The 20098-nt window shown below is 42.9% G+C and overlaps 1 protein-coding gene across 1 annotated transcript; it reads right to left on the bottom strand.

Moving 5' to 3' along the window:
• On the bottom strand, positions 1-20068 carry SLC22A16 (solute carrier family 22 member 16). The gene is made up of 8 exons (XM_082216777.1): positions 19868-20068; positions 8377-8853; positions 6817-6934; positions 5223-5769; positions 2748-2875; positions 1376-1485; positions 1157-1256; positions 1-647 (listed from the first exon to the last, which is right to left on the bottom strand). Exons 1-8 carry the CDS (start codon positions 19915-19917, stop codon positions 435-437), a joined length of 1743 nt encoding a protein of 580 aa, XP_082072903.1. The 5' UTR covers positions 19918-20068; the 3' UTR covers positions 1-434.
• Positions 20069-20098: the final 30 nt, after the last annotated feature.

Genomic DNA, 20098 nt, shown 5'->3' with positions numbered 1-20098 from the left:
TAGATTGGCACGTTCCATTTATTAAGAAATCACTACAATTATTTGAGAGTTTTCCTCCTATGTAAACATTGTCTAAATGTCCGAGAATGTAACAATACCAATTCATGATTTGTTGTGGTTGCACTTGGCAATTCAAACAATATTAACAGGGGATTTTGAAATGACAATGAATGCAGCAGGAAATCTGAGAAAGAAGCTAGAGGTGGCTTTTTAAAATCAGTATCAGAAAAACATATTTCTTTGAATTAGCATTACTCACGTCATATGTTAACAAGGTGCTTCAGAACAGCTTCAAAATATGTTCTACAAGCTCTAATTCTTGTCTCCATGATGAGAGGGCAAGAGGGTGTACAGATTACAAGGAACGTGTACTAACCAGTGGATATTGCAAACGAAGGAGCACAATACAGCACATAATAGCTTTTTAAAAAATCTTATCCATCAGTGTCGTGTGCCTCTTGGTTCAGCATCTCAATCTTATCCCGTGCTGCACCATCCTGAGATGCTGGGAGATACTTTTCTGGGCCACTGTCTTTTTTCATATGCTCATTGAGTTCTGCCCATGTATTTGTCAATGGCTTCCCAAGTGTTTCTGGTAGCATCAGGGTTAGCACTCCACTCAGGAAGGCCATGACTCCTACAATCAGCTAAAAGAAAACAGGTCATGTAAGCGAGAGAAGCTAACTGCATGAAAAGCAAAACAAGAGGTTTTATTTACTATTGTTAACAATGACACAGATGAAGTTGCAGAGCAACCCAACCCCCCAAGTTGTGCTCAAGGGGGTTGGATAGAGCCCCCCTCCCAGCTCTGCTTGGCTCTGCCATCAGTAGGGGAGCCCTACCACTGAGGAGTGTTGTAATTCAAACCATAGCTTAGCTCTGGATGAGGCAGCAGCAGGATGACAGGGAGGACTGAAATGGCCATGGTTTTAATTTTGAGTACCTACAGGCTTGTAACTTCAAGCTTAGCATTAGTTTGGCTTAGCATCATATGTGAACTGGTCCATTGTGGATATGCTCAAGTCATTTTCAAAGGGGCTACAGTGCTGATATTTCTTTGTTCCAGGCCTCAACTACTGGCTGTTCTCACACCTGGCCATCTAGTACATTACTGGCATTGTCAAGTTTGATTAAGCTGTTAAAACAAAGCATTTACCTGTGGCATAAAGATCCAAACACTTGACAGGTAAACACAGAAAGGGGCTACCACGCTCCCTACCCGGCACATCATGCTCCCACTGCCCACTGCAAGGGTCCTGAACAGTAAACAAAAAGTCCAATTTCAATTGATACTGTTATAAGCAGAAGACATTTTCACAGAGCAAAGCTGCAGGATACAATTCTAATTCTTAAGGGGTAAAGAGTTTTGCCTTACCGTGCAACTGTTGGATATAGCTCTGCCGTATACAGGTAGATAAGGCCGAATGCAACACCTATTGCAAACTTTCCAGCCATATTTGCTGCAATAACTAGAACACTGTAATCCTGTTAAGAGGAAACATAATTTTATAACAGCATAGGGAGCATGAATTCACTGAGGGTCACTGAGGGACTTATGTTCCAGAACTCAGTTCATAAAAGCCTTGCTATTTTGTAAACATTCAGGAACCCCTACTGCACTGTTCAGAGCAGACAATGGTTTGGTTTCCTTTACCAGGTAATTAATTCCATCTCTGCACTTAATCACGACTGGACAGTATTTTTTGACTACTATTGTGGGCCCAAAGGCTGCAGTTTCCTTTCTTAAGTTCCATCTAAGCATATAAACACTCACATTTTGGAAAAGGTTGCTAGATCAGCAAGTTACCAGTTTTACAGATGGAATATTGTCAGTATTTCTGGAATTTATGGCCCATTTCTTTAAGCCATGGCATCACCTATGATCTACAATTAGTTTCAGTAACAACCCTCTGTGTCAACCCAAGGTCCCATAATTGCTGCAACGTTGACAAGAGCCGCTATTTCCAAATGTGGCCTCATGTAGCCCAAAACTTGCCAAGAGGAGATGGAACGGGGGTGGAACTGGGGCAATATTATTCCGTAGCATTCTGATGCAGTAATTCAAGCTGGCAGCAATTCAAAAACCTTGGGTGGAATTCAACGTCACGCTGTTACAGATGTTCCATCTGTGCACATGTATCTGCTTGCCAGATAGAATGATATCCCATTTTCTTATCCTCTGCTATCCTAGGAGTTTTCTCAGTTCCCAGGAGCCAATTTTGGGGAGTGCACAGGGGAAGGAGAGTGGGGAAACCCTGTTGCACAGGCAGAAACCACTGCACTGGGCTTCTGCTGGTGGGGTTCATTAGGTGAACCCTGCCTTTAGACTCCATCTGTACTATACATTTAAAGAAGTACCATGAGACTTTCAACAATCATGGGAACCGAAGTTTGTTAAGGATGTTAGAAGACTCCTGTTTTCCCTAACAAAGCTACAATCCCAGAGTTCCCGCGGAAGAGGAATGGACTATTAAACCACTCTGAGAACTGTAGCTCTGTGAGTGGAACAGGTGTCTCCCAACAATCCTCAGCATCTTTAAAAACCACCGTTCCCAGGATTCTTCAAGGAAAGCCAGGACTATTTAAAACGATGTGATACTGCTTTAGCTATATAATGCAGATGTGGCTGAAACTGACAGGAAACAACACATGCCCTGAATAGATCCTCTTGCCTTGCTCAGGATGCTACATTAGTACAAAACCCACAGCATGTTTATATACATCTGATGCAGGTGTGAGTGACTCACCTGAGGTATCACCATGACTAGAGCACAGATCACTGCACTCGAGATGAGGAATGGGATCAAGGTGTTCCTTCGTCCCAGTTTGTCCATTCCTATGCAAGCCAGGACATAGGCAGGAAGCTCCACAGCACCTAGTATCAGATAATTCACATTTTAAAAATGTGTTAGATACATAAAGACATGGCTAGACTGCTGCTTCCCATGATTTTTATTTTCTCTCCAGTGTGGCCTTAGCCTGCCCCTCCCCTTATGCCTCAGCTCTCCCGATTTGCAATATGGCGATGGCAACAGGGCGGCCTAGAATACTGCAAGGTACTGAATATGAAATACACTTGCCACTTGGGGAAAATGATCTACAGAAACAAAGGCTGTTACAAAACAACTTTCCCCAGGTGTCAAAAGGATATCTGTAATGGCTCCTGCAGTACTATGTCAAAAAGCCGAAATAAAAAAAGAGTTCTTTGCTCTGTGGCACTTTAAAGACTTATTGTGACACAGGCATGCACAGGGTGAAAAGGCCCTTAGGCCTGCCAGTTAACTGGAGCTCATTAGACTAACATCCTGAAACTAAATATGTTGAAATAATGGGCACAATCCCATCAAACTGAAATACTGTGAAATGTCACTGATAAAAATGGAAGAGATTTAAGTGTATGTTTTAAGTCTCCCACTGAAATCAGCAGCACGGCTCCAATTTGGCTGAACCATGCCTTAAGTGGTCAGCAGCTGATAAATGTCTTCATGATTACAGAAAAATTCACTTTTGTAACAGTATTGATCCACTGGCAATACACTGCTGCTAAACAAAATGGAATACTAGCACCTTATCTTACGCACATCCTTAAAAATGATGCTAGTTTGTGAGAAAGAACAGCCCAGCCCCATCCACAGCTTTGGATGCTGTGGCACACAGGCACTTGTGCTGCATACAACTACAGCAGCCTTTCTAGGCAAGACAAGGGAGGGAGGGCTGGCCACCTCTGTTCCCACAACCCTTCTGGTTCCAAGTGCTACTTCCTGTCTGCCTGCATAAACGTCTGCAACAGCATTAAATGGCCAGAGGACTATTAGGATACTCTCCTAGTGGCTATAGCAGTAGCAGGTGGCATGGTAGGGCAGAGACGCTGACTTGACCTCTTGGCAGGTGAGTCCCAGCTGCTTAAGAAAGGTGAGGTGGTGGGGAGGGCAGCACTGTCAATGCAAAGGCAAAGCCGACCTGGCGCTCCTGCTGCTGCGTTTGCACTGTGCTGCCCTCCCTGCCACGTCAGCTCTTCCCCACCCAGTAAGCAGCTGCAATTCACCTGCCAAGAGATCAGGTAAGCATCTCCACCCCACCAAGTCATCTGCTGCTAGGCTGAAGGCAGACCTGTCCAGGCCTGAAGGCAACCCTTGCATGGTACTTCTGCATTGCATAGCAGCTCTTCCACAGGTTTGGTGCTGTTGTAACAATGGCTCCTGGTCAGATGTTGGGGCCAACTCCCGCTGCCAAAATAAGGAGACAAAAATGTTCTCTGGATTCAGCACTGGGAGCCCTGCACTTGGTTCTAGGCTATGTTGTTGCTGCACAGCACAGAAGCATTTGACTTCAAGCATCTGATCATGCAGTTTCCAGCAGGTAATCTTATATGTGTAGTGAGGCATCAGTACAGTGCACTGCATGCACAACTCAACATGTGGCACAGAGTACATGTGCATACGCTTGATTTCAGCATTCTTTCCCCTCTTTGTGGATGTGCAAGGATTTGAGGACATGCATACAGAAGTATGCACCTGCATCCTCATAGCACACCAGGTAATGTGTACAGTGGGAGAAGCATGCATACTTGATTCTCATTTTTTGGCCAGCATTTCTAAACCACATTTGTGTAAACCAGGAGTGGCTAAACTGTAGTCCTTCAGATATTACTGAACTGCAATTCACACGATCCCTGGCCACAGGTCATGCTGGCTGGGGCTACAGGTTAGCCACCACTGCTGTGAACTAACCTTAAGTGAAAGCCAAATAATTCATGCGAATAGTAGCCACTTGAAACCAACCCCATAGTAAGAAATTCTGTAGGCCTAAAGGGACAGAGAAGCTTTGCAGAACAGCCAGAACATTCATACAGGCAGACTATAGCCTAACATGTTTTAAGTTTGACAGTATTATATCTTAGTGAACAACAATGCTCCTTGCACATGTTTCTTTGCATCTCTAAAAGTAAAAAGGATAGAGTCTTGATGAAAGCTGAACATTTAGCTGGAATATCCCTGAGAGGGCCAGGTCCCCATTCCCATAACCACAGCCCTGCTTGAAAGATTACCCTGAAAATCATCTGCCTATGAAATGGCCCTCACATTATAATTTGCATGTGTGTATGAACAGGGCCTGAGTTTGGAAGTTCACTGGTGGTGGCGACAATCACTAGACATTTATTTTTAAAAAAGTTGGTTGCATTTCTGTTGCAAGTACAGTAAGTTACATCAAACAATATTTACCTATGAGAAATAGATTTAAATATTCATTGCCTCCAAGGTTCACGGAACTGAGGGAGAACACATAATATCCTAAACTCCCAGTGAACCAAATCAGCCAGACTGTAATGGTCCTTCTTGCAATGTGCCAGTTATGAAACAGATCTAAGATGTTGTGCTTCTTCACGGGAGAAATGTCATTATCACCCGTTCTGCTACTGACTAGATCATCTTGGACGGGACACAGTTCAGAAATTTTACAAGGAGTGCTTACTTTATTCCATCTTGCCATTACATTAATTACTTTTTGTGCTTCTTCGTATCTTCCCTCTGTGAGCAGCCAGAAGGGTGTCTCTGGGAGCATCCAGCAGCACAAGACAAAGGGGAGAGTTGTTATGGAAAGGCATATCTGGTAGACCCACCAGGTGGGGGCCAAGTAGCCTACCAGAGCCACAACCATAATCCCCAGTGCAAAAAACGCATGGACGTGCATGGATGCCCACGTGCGAGCCTTTATGCCAATATATTCAGTCACATACACAAACACTACAACCAGATAGCCACTTGAAACCTGGGAGGTGGGGGAAAAACAGAGAAAGAAAATGGCTTCAGTCTAGTCTCCCTCTACAACAAGAATTAAAAATAGATGGTTATGCTGCAGAGGCTCAGAATTTCAAGAAGTCTGCGATCTGCAATAAAGAGGAAAGCGGTGATCCAAGAACAAACGAAGCAATGGTATTGGATATAAATGTAGGCTACAGTCCAGCCAAAAAGGGAGCCAATATGAATTGGATCAGGGTGATCTGGGTTCAGATTTCCCCTCAGCAATGGAAAACTCACTATGGGCTCATCCACACTTCTGTTTGTCCCATGATTACTAGGCCTGAGGCCAAGAGATTTTGCTTTTGTCCCACCGCATTCCCTGGGAAAACCCATGCTTTACTGCTGAATCGGAACAAATGTCAATCAGGTTTTCTGCGGATTGATGTTTGTTCCAATTCAGCTGTATTGGAAAGTGGCAGGACAAAAGAAAAGCCTCTCAAACCCAGGCCTAGAAATCAAGGGGCAAACAGAAGTAATCATGGAACAAATGGATGTGTGGATGAGGCCTAAGCAGTCTTGGGACAATCACTCTCTTTCTCAGCCTAGCTTACCTCAACAAAGCTATGTAGGGGGAAAAATAAGATTACCCAAGTTCACTTCCCTGCTTCTTTGAAAGAAATATGGTATATGGCTATATATAAATAAGAAAACATTCAGTATTTAAGATCTGTTGATCAAATGAGAGAGGTACATGGTTAATGTTTCCACCTTAAATGAATGATATTTCAAAGTGCTTTGCTTTGGCTGGATTGGGCCTACATATATTAAAGGGCAGTCAATATAAAACAAGGTTAGGCAATATGCTCAGAGGCAGCCAGGCAAACTCCTGGAGAAACTTTAGAAGCTCACAGAAGCATTTTTGTGTCACTGAAATCGTACTGAGATCAATCCAAGTGCTCTGGCTTAACTGGTTTAGAGACTGCAGTTAGAATACACTTTTAGAGGTTTAATAATGAAGAGCCTTCGAAACAGTCAAGGAAATTATTTTGTTGGAAAAATCAGCTTGGGTTCTTACCATTGCAAGCAGGAAACGGACAATCACAAAGCTTGTGTAGTCAAATGTGAACGCCACTGCAATGCCAAATATAAATTGGCCAGTGCTGGTGAACCACATGACGGGCCGTCTCCCCATCCTGTGGAACGCAGTAGGAAAACAAGCATAAAAATAAATATTGCAGAAACTGCATCAGAAAAGCATTTCTAACTCTGGGGCTTGCATTACCAGAACAAGAGAGAAAGAAGGAAGCCCCACAAATGCTGTACCTAGCAGTTTATGGCTTACTGCAGATTTTACACTTGTTATTTACTAGATTTTTAGACTTGATATTTCTGTAATAGATTTTTATTAATCTCTTTTTAAAAACAAAATTATCTTCATTTCATCAACTCAAAATGAGCTTCAAAGCTCATTTTCAGAGATTGCATTTTAGCTAATGGCTTTTTAAAGGGCAGCTGCTATTACTTTATCTTTGGATGGAGTAACTGTATAGAGCATGAGGGCAACATCCTGTCATAAGCAAACTTCCAGGGGCCAGAGGCAAAAGTAGGTAGAGCAACAGATGTGACTCTTGCCTTTGTGCAGTAGGCTACATTCCTTCCTTGCAAAATAAAAAATCTACAGACACACACCTCCAGCCAGCCAAAGCTACACACTTCTATGTCCTATTGAGTTCAGCATGAGAGAATGCTTAATTTAACTCCCACTTAAGTTTAAGATTTTTTTTTTAAATGCTTGACTTTGGCTAGAAGTTTAAGTGTTCTGAGGTCACAGGCAGACTACATACTTTTAACTATGGAAAGGCAGCGTACAAATGAAATGATGATGATGATGATGATACAAGCCTTGTTGCTTGCTGCCCATTCTCAACATTCTGTAGGGCCATCTGAAGTCCACCTACAGTGATGCTAAGGGGCTGGAGTAAGTCTGCATTATATTGTGTGTTGCATTTCCTCAACAAGGATACTGAAGTGTGTGGTGGAGTTACTGTAATTTCTCTAGCCTACGTGGCAGCTGCATTCCACCTACATCTTAGGTTCCCTTAGGCTACAATTCTGAGTACACATGAGTACTACAATTCTGAGGTAGGATTACCTTTCCATTTTTTATGCTCAAAATAATTTCCATGGATAACACATAAGCAGGGCCTCCCTCCCAAGTTAATAAAAGTGATCCAAAAATGCAGTGGAGCTATGTGCCTCTGGCTGAGTAACTTCTTTTCTTGTCTTTTGACTAGGGCATCAGAGAGGGTGGAAAGAGAACAGGACACCAACATTGCATGAGCTTGCAAGTCACCTACATTTCCTCTTGAAAATACTCAGTTAACATGCCTTGTTCAAGCTCAGCCTCTGACTGTTAACTTGATTGAATAGGAATTTTATTCCACATCTCTCAGCTCTGTGCTTTCTACTGCAAGCAGAAACTTGCTTGAGAAATCTAGAATGATATATTTTGATGGCATCCTTCTGCGTTCTCCTGTTGCGTCTAACAAACCAAACCGTGTCAGGAGGGCTTTTTTTTTTTTTGGTGGATGGGGATTTGAACCCAAGTCACCAAGCTAGTTCAGTACTACTGTACCTGTCAGCAATATCTCCAAAGATCACAGCTCCAAAAAGGACTCCCAACATGAATGTGGGCTGTGTGAGTTTTGCAAGCCATTCCCGCTGACAGACCAAATCCCACTCTGTCACGATGGTGCTCTGCCATTTGGTCTGGTCATAGATGAATCCATCAGTGCACGGAACATCCGTCTTGTTACCACTGTATTCGTAAGTAAAATTTGAAGTGTCCTCTCGTTTGGACCTGCTGCACTGATTAAGTTCCCAAACATCTCCATTTTCCAGCTGGACCAAGATGTAGTGTTGTGCTGATGTCCAGAGTGCCCAGGCATCCTCTATTCTTGAACTAGATGAATTATAAATCAGAACACTACTCACGTTTCCAGGGACACTGCATATGAACTTTGGGGTAACAGCCAAGAAGACAGAAGCTAAGTAGTGGATGCCACAAGAAATGGATTGAAAAACAGATGCAAAATAAACCCATGCCTGATATCTGAAAAGGAAAACAAATAATTAATTATCATTATATTCACCATTCTTTGAAATATATATCCTGATGTTATAAAAAGGGTTGCATTTTTAAACTCAAAGAAATGGCTTTAAAAACTCAACTTTGTCCCAGTGAATTGATAGAAGAAAACACAGTTCTATTAAGATAAACAATATGCACATGGATCTGGTATGTCTTGTGTAAGGAACATAGACACAGGATCGGGGTCCAAAGTGTTTTGCAATCTGCAGTTGAAGGATTAAAATCTACATTTTAGTGAGACAACTGGCAAAAATGACACCGATTTTAGCCAATCCAGTTTATAGACCATAAATAAATCTTGTCCTTTTTGCATAGTTGGATTTCAAAATGGCTTTCTGCTGTTTCTATATTAACAACAGGTCAGGGGTGGGGATGGATGAAAATTAACCTGGGGTGTCAACATGGAAAAAACCTTAATCCCGGAAATTGCACAATCTGAGGCGGGGAAGGAGCGTCTCTCCAAGAAGTTCCCCTTTCTTGAGAATGGTCTCCACAGATGGAATAAAGGATTCAGCACACACTTACTGTGGTAAGAGGTGGAATCTACACACATATAAAACCCATTTTGAAAATGCTTTTTTTAAAGCTTTTTTTAAAAAAAAATACATTGAACTTTCCATAAGGCTCACCATCACCATCTAGTGTCACATTGTATATTGCACTTAAAACACACTTAAAATCTTTTATTTGCAGCTGTATAGCTGAGTCCAGAGTTACAGCCCAGTTTCAAGGAACAGCACCTCACCTTTGCTTTAGGCTGTTCTTTATATTACCTTTTTCTGAGCATTTCCAGTGATAGCACTTTAGTTACTATTGTTTGTTGACTGACTGTGACATGTCTAATTATTGTTATGACTATTTTTTCTGTTACCTATAGATTTCTTTCACTAGTCAAAAACAGTAAGCTTACTGAAATGCATCTTAGGCAACCTTGGATGAGTATATACTTTTATAAAAGAAGGCATTTATTTTGTTGAGAGACATCTATCCCCATTTTGATTATTTTTCCTAATCGTTGGTCTTGATTTTTTTTCTTATATTTTCTGCCCTGTAGAACCATATTTATCTTTTTTTTGGGGGGGGGGTATGTGTAAAGTTCCTTATGCAAGTTTTATTCCACTGATTTTCCATATATCATGCATACAGCTCTCATCAAAACAAATAAATACTAATTTGCTTTCATCAAGAGTCCTTATATCAGTATGGTATCTCAACATTTATAACTTACTAGCATGAATAACTAGGTAATTTTCCTATTCCCCAAACCCAGCAAATCTTGTACACAACACCCTCAATATACCAGGCCTACTGTGAGTGCAAAGGATGAAGAGCTTCTGTTCACAAACTCAAATTACTGCCAACATCGGGCAAAAGCCACACAAAGGTATTCCAAAACTGGCTTCACGTCCATATTCCAAAACTGGCTTCTGAAGGCAGCCCTGTTTCGGGAAGCTTTTAATGTTTGATGTATTATAGTATTTTAATATTCTTTTGGAAGCCGCCCAGAGTGGCTGGGGAAGCCCAGCCAGATGGGCGGGGTATAAATAATAAATTATTATTATTATTATTATTATTATTATTATTATTATTATTATTATTAATTATTGCAACACTTCCAAAAGGGAAGTCGAGAGAAACTCGACTTATGGAAACCAGAAGCACACAGGACCCGAGCTGAAGCAGGGCTCTGAACGAAATGTACTGAAGAAATTGTATGTGAAGGAGCACTGAGGGAAATCTTCATTTATCACTGCCACCCAGTGTCACAGCTGAAACAAAGATGCAGAGAAGCAATGGCTGGAGGAGTGGTAGGAACAGGAAAGACCCTTCTGGCCTATCTTCAAATCCAGAAGTTAGCCACAGTGCCTATGGAGCCTCCCAGAAGCAACCTCATCCCACATTATTCTGGAGGCCTCAAACTCTCCAGAGAGGCTTTATGAGATGGGGGTGGGGATGAGAACAGAAAACTTTCCTTCCATGACCTTCCTCAAGTTAGCTTATCTTAGGCTCTAAGCCTGTGGCTGGATCTCCCAAAATAAATGAACAACAGGTTATTGAACATATTTCAGAAATAACAGCAAAACAACCCCAATAAAAATGCCTATCGATCAATAAAACCATTACAGACTAAAATATATGGGGCAAGGAAAGGAGAAGCGCAAAAATCCCATAGCAAGATGTTGCATTTCCCCTTCTAATCTGGAAACCTCAGAGCATCCCACAGGATTTATGGCACCAAAATTATTTTGGTACTTTTCCTGTCCTTCCAAATACCTTCACTAGGAAACTGCTTATTCACAGACAAAAAGGCAACTGTTGGGCGGCAGGCATCTGAGGGGTGTGTTCAGGGGGAGGAGAGTCCCAGTAATAATGCCACCAGTGAGACTTACTGTGTTCAACAACTTTAAGAAGAAGGCACTTCTTTCCACAAGCCAACAACCAAGTATAAATAGCTGGACATTTCTTCTTTTGGGTTACAGAACTGCCAGAAATGTATGGAAAGTTTGCAAGGCTACACAGCCCAAACTTTCCACAACACTTGCTGCTTTGTGCACTACTGGATGTCATGGAAGGACAATTCCAGTCCCCTCCCGAGGTGCTTTCAGAAATGTGTAAAGAAGTGTGTCAACAACAAACCTATTTGAGATGACTGTGCAGAGCAATCATTTGTGGAATGGATCTGCGGTGCTCTAGTATTTACCATCCCGTTAGGACAGGAGTGGGCAAACTTTGGCTCAGGAACTGAATGCAACCCTCCCGGTCTCCCTGTTTGGCCATCAGAACTCTGTCTAGGCTACACCCCATCTCCCGTCCTGCCCCACACCCTCCTTGAGTGTTTTTGCCTGGCTGGAATGTGTCCTTGAGCCCTGATCACGCCTTTGGTTTCCCTGGGTGGAGGATAGAGAGGAGTATGTGAGTGCATATAGAAACTAGCCTACTGAAACAAAGATAAAATGTGCATTCGTCACTCTGACCCCTTTGCCTCTGACCCCATTCACTTCCATCATGTGGCCCCCAGAAGGTTGCCCAGAAAGAAAAGCTTTAAAAAAATGGTTCCCCAGCACTGAGCTGGCTCCCATACCACATGAATAAATTAATCCTCAAAATACATGAAGCCAGGAAAGTCATAGAATAGTGTGGACTTTGTGCAAAGCAAAAAAACAAAAGTAAAAGTCAACAAACTCCATTATGTTGTTTCTCATTTATAAGTACATTTTCTGAGGCCAAACACAGCAAGTAAGAGCTTAAAATGTCACTAAAAGGCACACATTTCACTGGGAATTAAGTGCCTTACGTAATCTCTTCAAAGTACATAATGAATGCTGTGCCCACTGAGCATGCTCAAGCCTCACTGGGCTGTTTTGGGTATACTCCACTCCATTCTGGTGTTTTACAGTGGGGTTGGACACATTTGTACTCAATTCCAGCTACAGTGGTACCTCGGGTTAAGTACTTAATTCGTTCCAGAGGTCCGTACTTAACCTGAAACTGTTCTTAACCTGAAGCACCACTTTAGCTAATGGGGCCTCCTGCTGCCGCTGCGCCGCCAGAACACAATTTCTGTTCTCATCCTGAAGCAAAGTTCTTAACCTGAGGCACTATTTCTGGGTTAGTGGAGTATGTAACCTGAAGCGTATGTAACCAGAAGCGTATGTAACCCGAGGTACCACTGTACATGAAAAATACTACATTTCTGCACCGATTCCTACGGGCAGCTCTCACTTCCATCCTTGAGTATATTTAAAAACAGCTTATCCAAATACAAAATTTTTCTTTTTCCTTTTTGTAGCTACCGTTTTAAAATATGAGAATCTCCCTTCCTCCATCCTCCTTTACCAGTCACTTCATTCCACTCCCATCCCATTTTCAGATTTTCCCCTCTCTTGTGTCAGTCAGCATTCCGTGCCCAAGCATTTTGGGTTATTTTGTGGGACTTCCTGTAGCTTAGAGGTATTTTTTGTACCTCTGCAAACCTTGGGGTTATCCTGGGTCTGTCAATATCACCCCCTTGTGTATGGATGGTCCCTTTTTGGGTACGTATGTGTGAGCACACGAGTGTCTGTGTAGGCAAACACTGAAACTAAGCTTAGTAAAAGCATGTCAGATATCCTATAAATATGTCATAACAGACCAGTCAGTCAAGGCCTAATTGTCCCTTTTTGTTACCTATATTTTTCATTTTTGGTATAGACCCATAAGGATTCCCTGGGTCGCAAATAAAGCTTTAGGCAGTCACTTGAACAGAGGCCACCTGCTATAATTACAATGAATCTGTCAGCACTGAACATGCCTCTTGACCTCACAAATACATTATGAACCCCACAGAAGGGGAAAAAATGTTTGGGTTAAGCGGACGGAGGTTCAGATTTAGAGTGAAGCCATTGCAGGTTGACATATAGGGTGAAGCAAGCAACCCCACTCTTTCTCCCCCTCCAGCTTCCTGCATTACCAGTGCTGCTCTTCCTTTAAAAAAAAAAAAACACCACATGGGGGCACCTTACATACATAGATTAGTTCCTTGTATGTTCAGTTAGCCCTTCGTATCCCACTTTTAAATGTCCTGGTAAGACTTTTCCCAAACAAGAACAATCTGCTTTTGTCCATTAAAACCTAGTTCTGCCTTTCCCTTCCTTAAATCCTTAAAAAACACACACAACCATTTAATAACAAACAGGTACAGAGGAGCAAATTACATTTTTGTATCTCATTACTGGATATGCTTTATTTTTGTTAATTTCTAATCTTCAAAGGCTCTTCAGCATAGTACTTCCATCCATCAATTATGATGCATGTTTAATGGGATTTAGTTCATTGGTTTGTCTATTTATGCAAGTTATGAAGCAATACCAGTGTTCAATAAAATAATATGTTGTGGTAATGCCAAGCAAAACCCAAAGGATGATATCCAACATTGGGCATATTCGAAACGGACCCACTGAGACCAACGGAGTTGCAGAACCTAAGTCAATTAATTTCAGAGGCTCTGCTCTATGACTTTGTTGGATATCACCCTAAGTCTCTGCTAACTACACACTATAATTGAGACATCCACAATATAATATAATTGTCTGAATATTGTCTATATTAGGCCTATTTCTGTATTTGCACTTGAGTTCTTCTTTTCTCCACAGGTTGTTGGGCTTCTCAAATACCAGTGAAATCTAGAACACACTGAACCCTAGAGCAACTTAAGACAGTTAACAGGATACGTTAATATACCGTGAACAATATCTCTACATGCGTTCAGGTTTTCTTGCTTTTAACAGACTGCTCCTCAGGGTTTGCTGGAACTGATCAAAATTCTGCACATAACGTCTGGATTATTTACCAGTCAGTCCCAGAACAGAATTTGCCCAAGGCATTGTGGTGCTTTTGTATTATGATACAGATGCACTTTGCAGCATTACTGAGACAAGACTTCACTTGCGCATCGAACAAAATATTTTAATAATTCAAGCAGTTGCCCACCCATGGAATTATAAACAACTGTGTGAGTCCCAAGGCTGTCTTCTTTGGCTTATAAGCAAGGCGTGCCCTCCTGCAACTAAAAGAAAAACGTGCAGAGATTTAATTTATACGCCTTTTTCTAAGAAAGGTACAAGAAACCACCAAGATAGTTACTTGGAACTAGAGGTGAAATTAATCACATCTTTGAATTCCCTGCTTGGTGTTCTCCTCTTTTTAAACCTAACTGCAGCAGTAGGGCTGAGGGCATGGTGTTGAAGGAATGTTGTGCTTTCACCCATCTTTACTTTCATACCATTTTCCATTTTCACCCCTTTGCTGCTTTTTACCCCTGATGTTTCTATTGCATACAGAAAGGAGGATGTCCACAGGGAAAAGAGTTTCTAGAAACCTACAGTCCAGCAAATAAAAGTTAATCACAGGTATGTGAAACCTGTGATGCTCCAGATATTGCTGGATTGTAGCTCCATATGGGGTGTATGGGGCACCAGAGGAGGGGCAGCACCTTTGGTGGGAGCACATCATGCTCCTTCTGGGATAGTTTGTCCATCTTTGGTCCCCACCCTATGCTCAGCTCCCCAATATTTTATTCCCGTTGGCACTCCTTCTTTGGTGCTGCTTATGCAGCGGTTCGACTCCACCCCCAGAGGTGCACTCCCTTGTCTCTTGAGACAGATGGGTGCCAACAATAGCTCCAGTCTTCCCTGGCCATTGGCTTATGGAAGTTGTAGACCAACATCACCTGGTGGCCCACAGGTTGCCCATTAGTTCATAGTCAAGCAAATGAATCACATGTAACCCACACTGGTAATGTGCATCAAATCACCAGTTCCCTCCAGGCTTTATGTACTTACTACAATATAATGTTGCACTGTGCTCTTGACCTTTTAGCCAAGAAGTTGTCATGGTGTTGGTTGTAATAAAACGCAGTGCAAGGCAATAGTGGCCATGAGCACACTGCTGTATTGTCGCTTCAGGTGTTGGGCTAGGATGGAGGCACCCAAAGCAGTCCATTGGGGCACAGAAAAGGGGGGAAGTGGCAGCAGAAGTATCAGTGGAGGGGAAGAACAACAGAACGGACAAACAGCAGGTTTTGGACAAGCAGTCCCCATGTGTTTTTCCAGGCTATACAAACGTTTCTCTCTTATAATGGCTCTAGTGTTCAGCATTAGCCCTTGAATGCCCTGTCAAGAATTCATTTCAATAACTGTCTTGTTATTCATCAGCGGACTCCAATCTAGAGATAAGCTCCAATTAAATGCCAATTACACATGCATAATTGGCCAATCACTGTATTTGCCCAGTTACTTGTAGAGAGAAAAAAGCTCACACTGATGTATATTAAGCCTTCCTCTTTATTATTCCCATATAATTTACTATACTTGATTTTCCATGTATGTAATACAAAGCACAACTTCCACCACTGCAGAAAATAAATAGGTGATGACTTAAATGGAATATACTGACCAATTCCCAGGCCATTTTCAAGGAAAAGCAGGTTGAAAGCAGAAAGTTGTGTAAATAATACCCTTTTCATCTCCTACCTACCCTAATGATCCTAAAAGGGAAATATCATATTGTTAACGTATTTTTAACTTTTAAAAAAGTTATGTTAATAGCAAAACATTCATTGTTTCATCATTTGCTGGTGAGGATAACCAACATAGAAAGTGGCTTGGTGAAGCAAGGGTTCCCTTCTGCTCCTGGAGCAGTTGGTTATATGAAATTCAGAACCTTATATAAAACTCTGCTATTGGAGTAACACTCATGAAGATTTATGCTCTTCGGTAAACAAGAATGGGGTGTGGAGAATTGCAGGTTTTAGTTTCATAGTTTTAACAGGTAAATCTTAGAAGCAACAAGCTTAACATTCCAAGAGGGGTATAAAGTGCCTTGTTAGCAAACATTTGATTGCTTATGAAGGGTCAAAGATACTTACTAACCCGAAAAAGCAAATGACTGAAGATGCATAAAAAACAAACTCAAAGCAGCTATAAAGCAGTCACAGTTTCTATAAACAGTAGTTCTTAAGAATGCTGCTTCAGGACCTGATCGAGCCCTCAAACTCTAACTGTACTCAGCTTGAACGACCCTTTTAGTTATGCGTTAACATGTCATTCTGTGATAAAACTGTGGACTCAACTACATTAGTCAAAAAACAGAGTTTTAATTGCATTATAAACATGCAACACCAGATGGAGCTGTAGAGCACAAAACTTTTCTATGCGATTTTACATAGGTTTTTTTTTTTTTTACTTTTGTTACAACGATTTAATTTATGACTTATTTATAGCTTTTTTCCTGTGTGTAGATCCACCCAGTGATTCTGGTTTTGGATATGTGTGCGTGATATATGCACATATACACAGAATGCAAACTGAAGGTGAGTGTAGGAGGGCCTACATGCGTATGGTTCAATGTCTGCATTTCCTGGACTTTCCTGCTTTCATGAAAAAGTAGTCTGTTTCAAATTATTGGAAGAGGAGCCATAGCTTGTTGGTATAGCACATCCTTTGCATACAGAACACCCTAAGATCAACCACTGGCATCTACAGGTTAATGGGTATCCGGAAGCAACACTGGTGTGAGATATTGTGGGCATAGGGCAGTATATGAATTCAATAAATAATAATAATGTTGGAAAGCCACTACTCATCAGACACCTCTGGGTTAGACAAACCAATGGCCTGGCTCACTATAAGCTAGATCCATACATATTCATAATAACAGTATCTATGTAGAAGCTTTGTGCAGTTATCTGTGATGGGATGCAGGCTCCCAACAAGGAACTCAGAACTGTTTTGCTTCTCCCCTATCTTTTTTGCTGTTGTGCCGCACTGTGGTAAGCCAAGGTTTGGCTTAGCATGCAATCAGAACATGGGCTCATGGTTAAGCTCTCTCCAGACTAACCAAGAGCCAAGGTTTGGCTTAGCACAATGAGGTCACTGTATCATCCAGTGAAATATCAAATCTGACATGGACAGCACATGCTTCTGGAAGCCTCCCAGAGTGGCTGGAGTAATCCAGTCAGATGGACAGCTTATAAATAATAAATTATTATTATAATTTATCATACCTGTGCTGAGGGCAGAAGAACAGAGTACCCCTACACCTCTACACACAAGGGAGAAGGTGCTTTGAGAAGTGAAATTCCAGGTGCAGTGTTACAAGATCTTGTTTTCTTTGGATAATATTTATTTATTTTATTGCTGGCTTAGTTTGAGATAAACCCTACTGGAAGTACCATAACAATAACGGGCAGCAGATATTCAGATATCCCCCTCCCAATGCTGCACCTAGTTTACACTAACTCCCTGTCTCTTGCTGTTTACATATCACTGCTTAATCTGGATCTAGCGCACAGACACCACTGGGTTTTGAATCCATATACACTTTGCGCACTATACAAAGTGATCCTGTATCCTTGCGAAATACTGCCATTTGATACATTTTACCTCAAACCAGCTACAATCCAAAAGAAAAAACTGTTCATTTGAGAGAGCCATTGTGCATGCACAGATGACAACTTCATGAATAGGAGCTGGGTGTGCATGCAGGTGTAGGGAAACCAAACAGATAAATGCACAGACATCCCAATCCCCTCTGCTGTTTACAATAGCAAGGGGGAAGCAATCTCATTAACTCCAAAATATGGGCTCTCTCACACACCCCTCCCTGCTGAGTCCTATTCCCCAACGCTAGACTGCCCATTCAGGAAAAATCAACATTCTTTTTTAATAAAACCCTGGATTACTCATTCACAGTGACTAAGCTGGCCAGACTACAACAATATGTGCAAACTACCAAGAAAGCTGTACACCAGATTTCTCTCTCTAAAAGCAAAAAGTCTGTAGAGAGAGAAAGAAACTTAATAGGAACTGAACCCACAGGTGCAAAGAAACATAGAATCATAGTCCAATGCAGGAATCTCATCTAAAATATACATGACAGGTGTTTACTGAAGCTCTGCTTAAAGACCTTCAAGGAATGAGAGCCCACCACCTCTCGAGGGAGACTGTTCCACTGTCAAACAGCTCTTACTGACAGAAAGCTACTCCTGATGTTTAGTCAGAATCTCTTTTGCTGCTGCATCACACTGTTGACTCATGTTAAGCTTGTGGTCTACTAAGACACCAAGATCCTTTTCACGTGTACTACTGGCAAGCTGCCCTGCAGGACATATTCAGGAGAAGAAAAGGCTAAGGAGTAAACCCTACACAAATTTGGAGTGGTATCCCTAAGATGGTTGGATTGGGCCTTGTACCCCTCCTGCAGCCAAGCTGGCACCAAATGTTTTGCTCTGCCCTCCTCTGGACCACATCAGCGAGGCAGAGAGTAAGAACTTGTCATCTGGGCAGCCCAGGACCTCCATACACACTGCCCAGGTTTGCGCCCCAGTGAGTTTACTTTGGTGCTGCTAAAACAGCCAAAACAATGTGGGAGGTAGCAGTTACTGTGCAGTCACTGTGGGCCCTGTGATTCTCCAGCGGTTTGATTTCGCCCCCAGAGGCGCACTCCATTGTCTCTTCAGACAGACAGATGCTAACAGCTGGCAAGCCAGGTGCCCCCCATCTTGTATTTGTGCAGCTGGTTCTTCCTGCCTAAGTGTAGAGATAATTTCCTAGAGGTGAGAGAACCCCAAGACACAGGTTTGCCAAGCCCCTCCTTACACACACCCCTGCTATAAGCAGCTCCCAATGTGTTTTGCACACACAGGGCAGGAAGAAAACCTCCACAACCCCCTTCAAACAGCATATTCCATCCCCATGTAGGAATGGGAGCCAAGGCTCACTTGGACCCTATCCACAGAGCTTATGCCACATAAATGACAGGAAGAGGTGTTTTTTTTTTGGAGCATGTGCAAAATAATCACTACCAGACCTCTGAGGTAAAGGGGGAAATTTCCGTAATTTAGGGAACTTCCTCTTTTTAGTCGTTTGTCCAAAAGATCTTTCACCTCTCATATATAGTACATATACTCCCTTAAGGGTTCCTACACCGGTATTTTAAAACAGGGGCTTTTATTAGCCTCTAAGCCCCCAAACGCTGCATTAACGTGCTGTAGTGAATCGAGCTGGGAAGACACCGGGGTTCAAATCCCTATTCATCCCTGAAGCTCACTGGGTGACCTTGGGGACAGACACCATCTCTCAGCCTGGCCCACTTCGCGAGGCTGTTGTGCGAGGAGAAGCCGCGAGCGGGAGAAGAGAAGCGCGCTCTCTGCTTCCCGCTCTTTGGAGGGAGGGCGAGAGTCAAAACTAGCAACAAGCCTTCCCTGGAAGTGGCCAACCTTCCCTCCCCCGCGGTGGACACGTGTCTCCCTCCCGTACCCCTGGCGGGCGCCCGAGTCAAAAAAGCTCTCCGCTTCTCCCGCGCCTCGCCACCCCCACCGTCGCCCCTGCCTAGGGAGCGGAGGGCCAGACCGGAGACCCGCAGCGCCTCCAGCTCTCCAACCCCACTCCCCCTCTGCCGCCGCTGCTGCCTCCCTCTCGGCGCTCCAGCCTGTTACCTGCCGAAGTGTCCCAGGGAGTCAAAGAGGAGCTCGAAGTTGCGAGCCATGGCGCGGGCGCTCGGCGGTGTGCGGGGCCGGCCAGAGTCCCATCTCAGCCTCTCCCCTCCCTGCCCCGCAGAGCCCGCCTGCTGGGAAGGGGCGGCTCCTTCGCCCGCCTGTCCAACAGACGGACCCTTCAGGCCGGTGAAGGGCCGCGCTGTAACCCCTCCCCTGGAGCCAGGGGGGTCA

The sequence above is a fragment of the Podarcis vaucheri genome (assembly GCF_965113315.1).
Source record: "Podarcis vaucheri genome assembly, chromosome: 3".
NCBI classification, from domain to species: Eukaryota; Metazoa; Chordata; class Lepidosauria; order Squamata; family Lacertidae; genus Podarcis; species Podarcis vaucheri.
The sequence above is the reverse complement of the archived record's forward strand: the minus strand, read 5'-3'. Positions and strand labels throughout refer to the sequence as shown.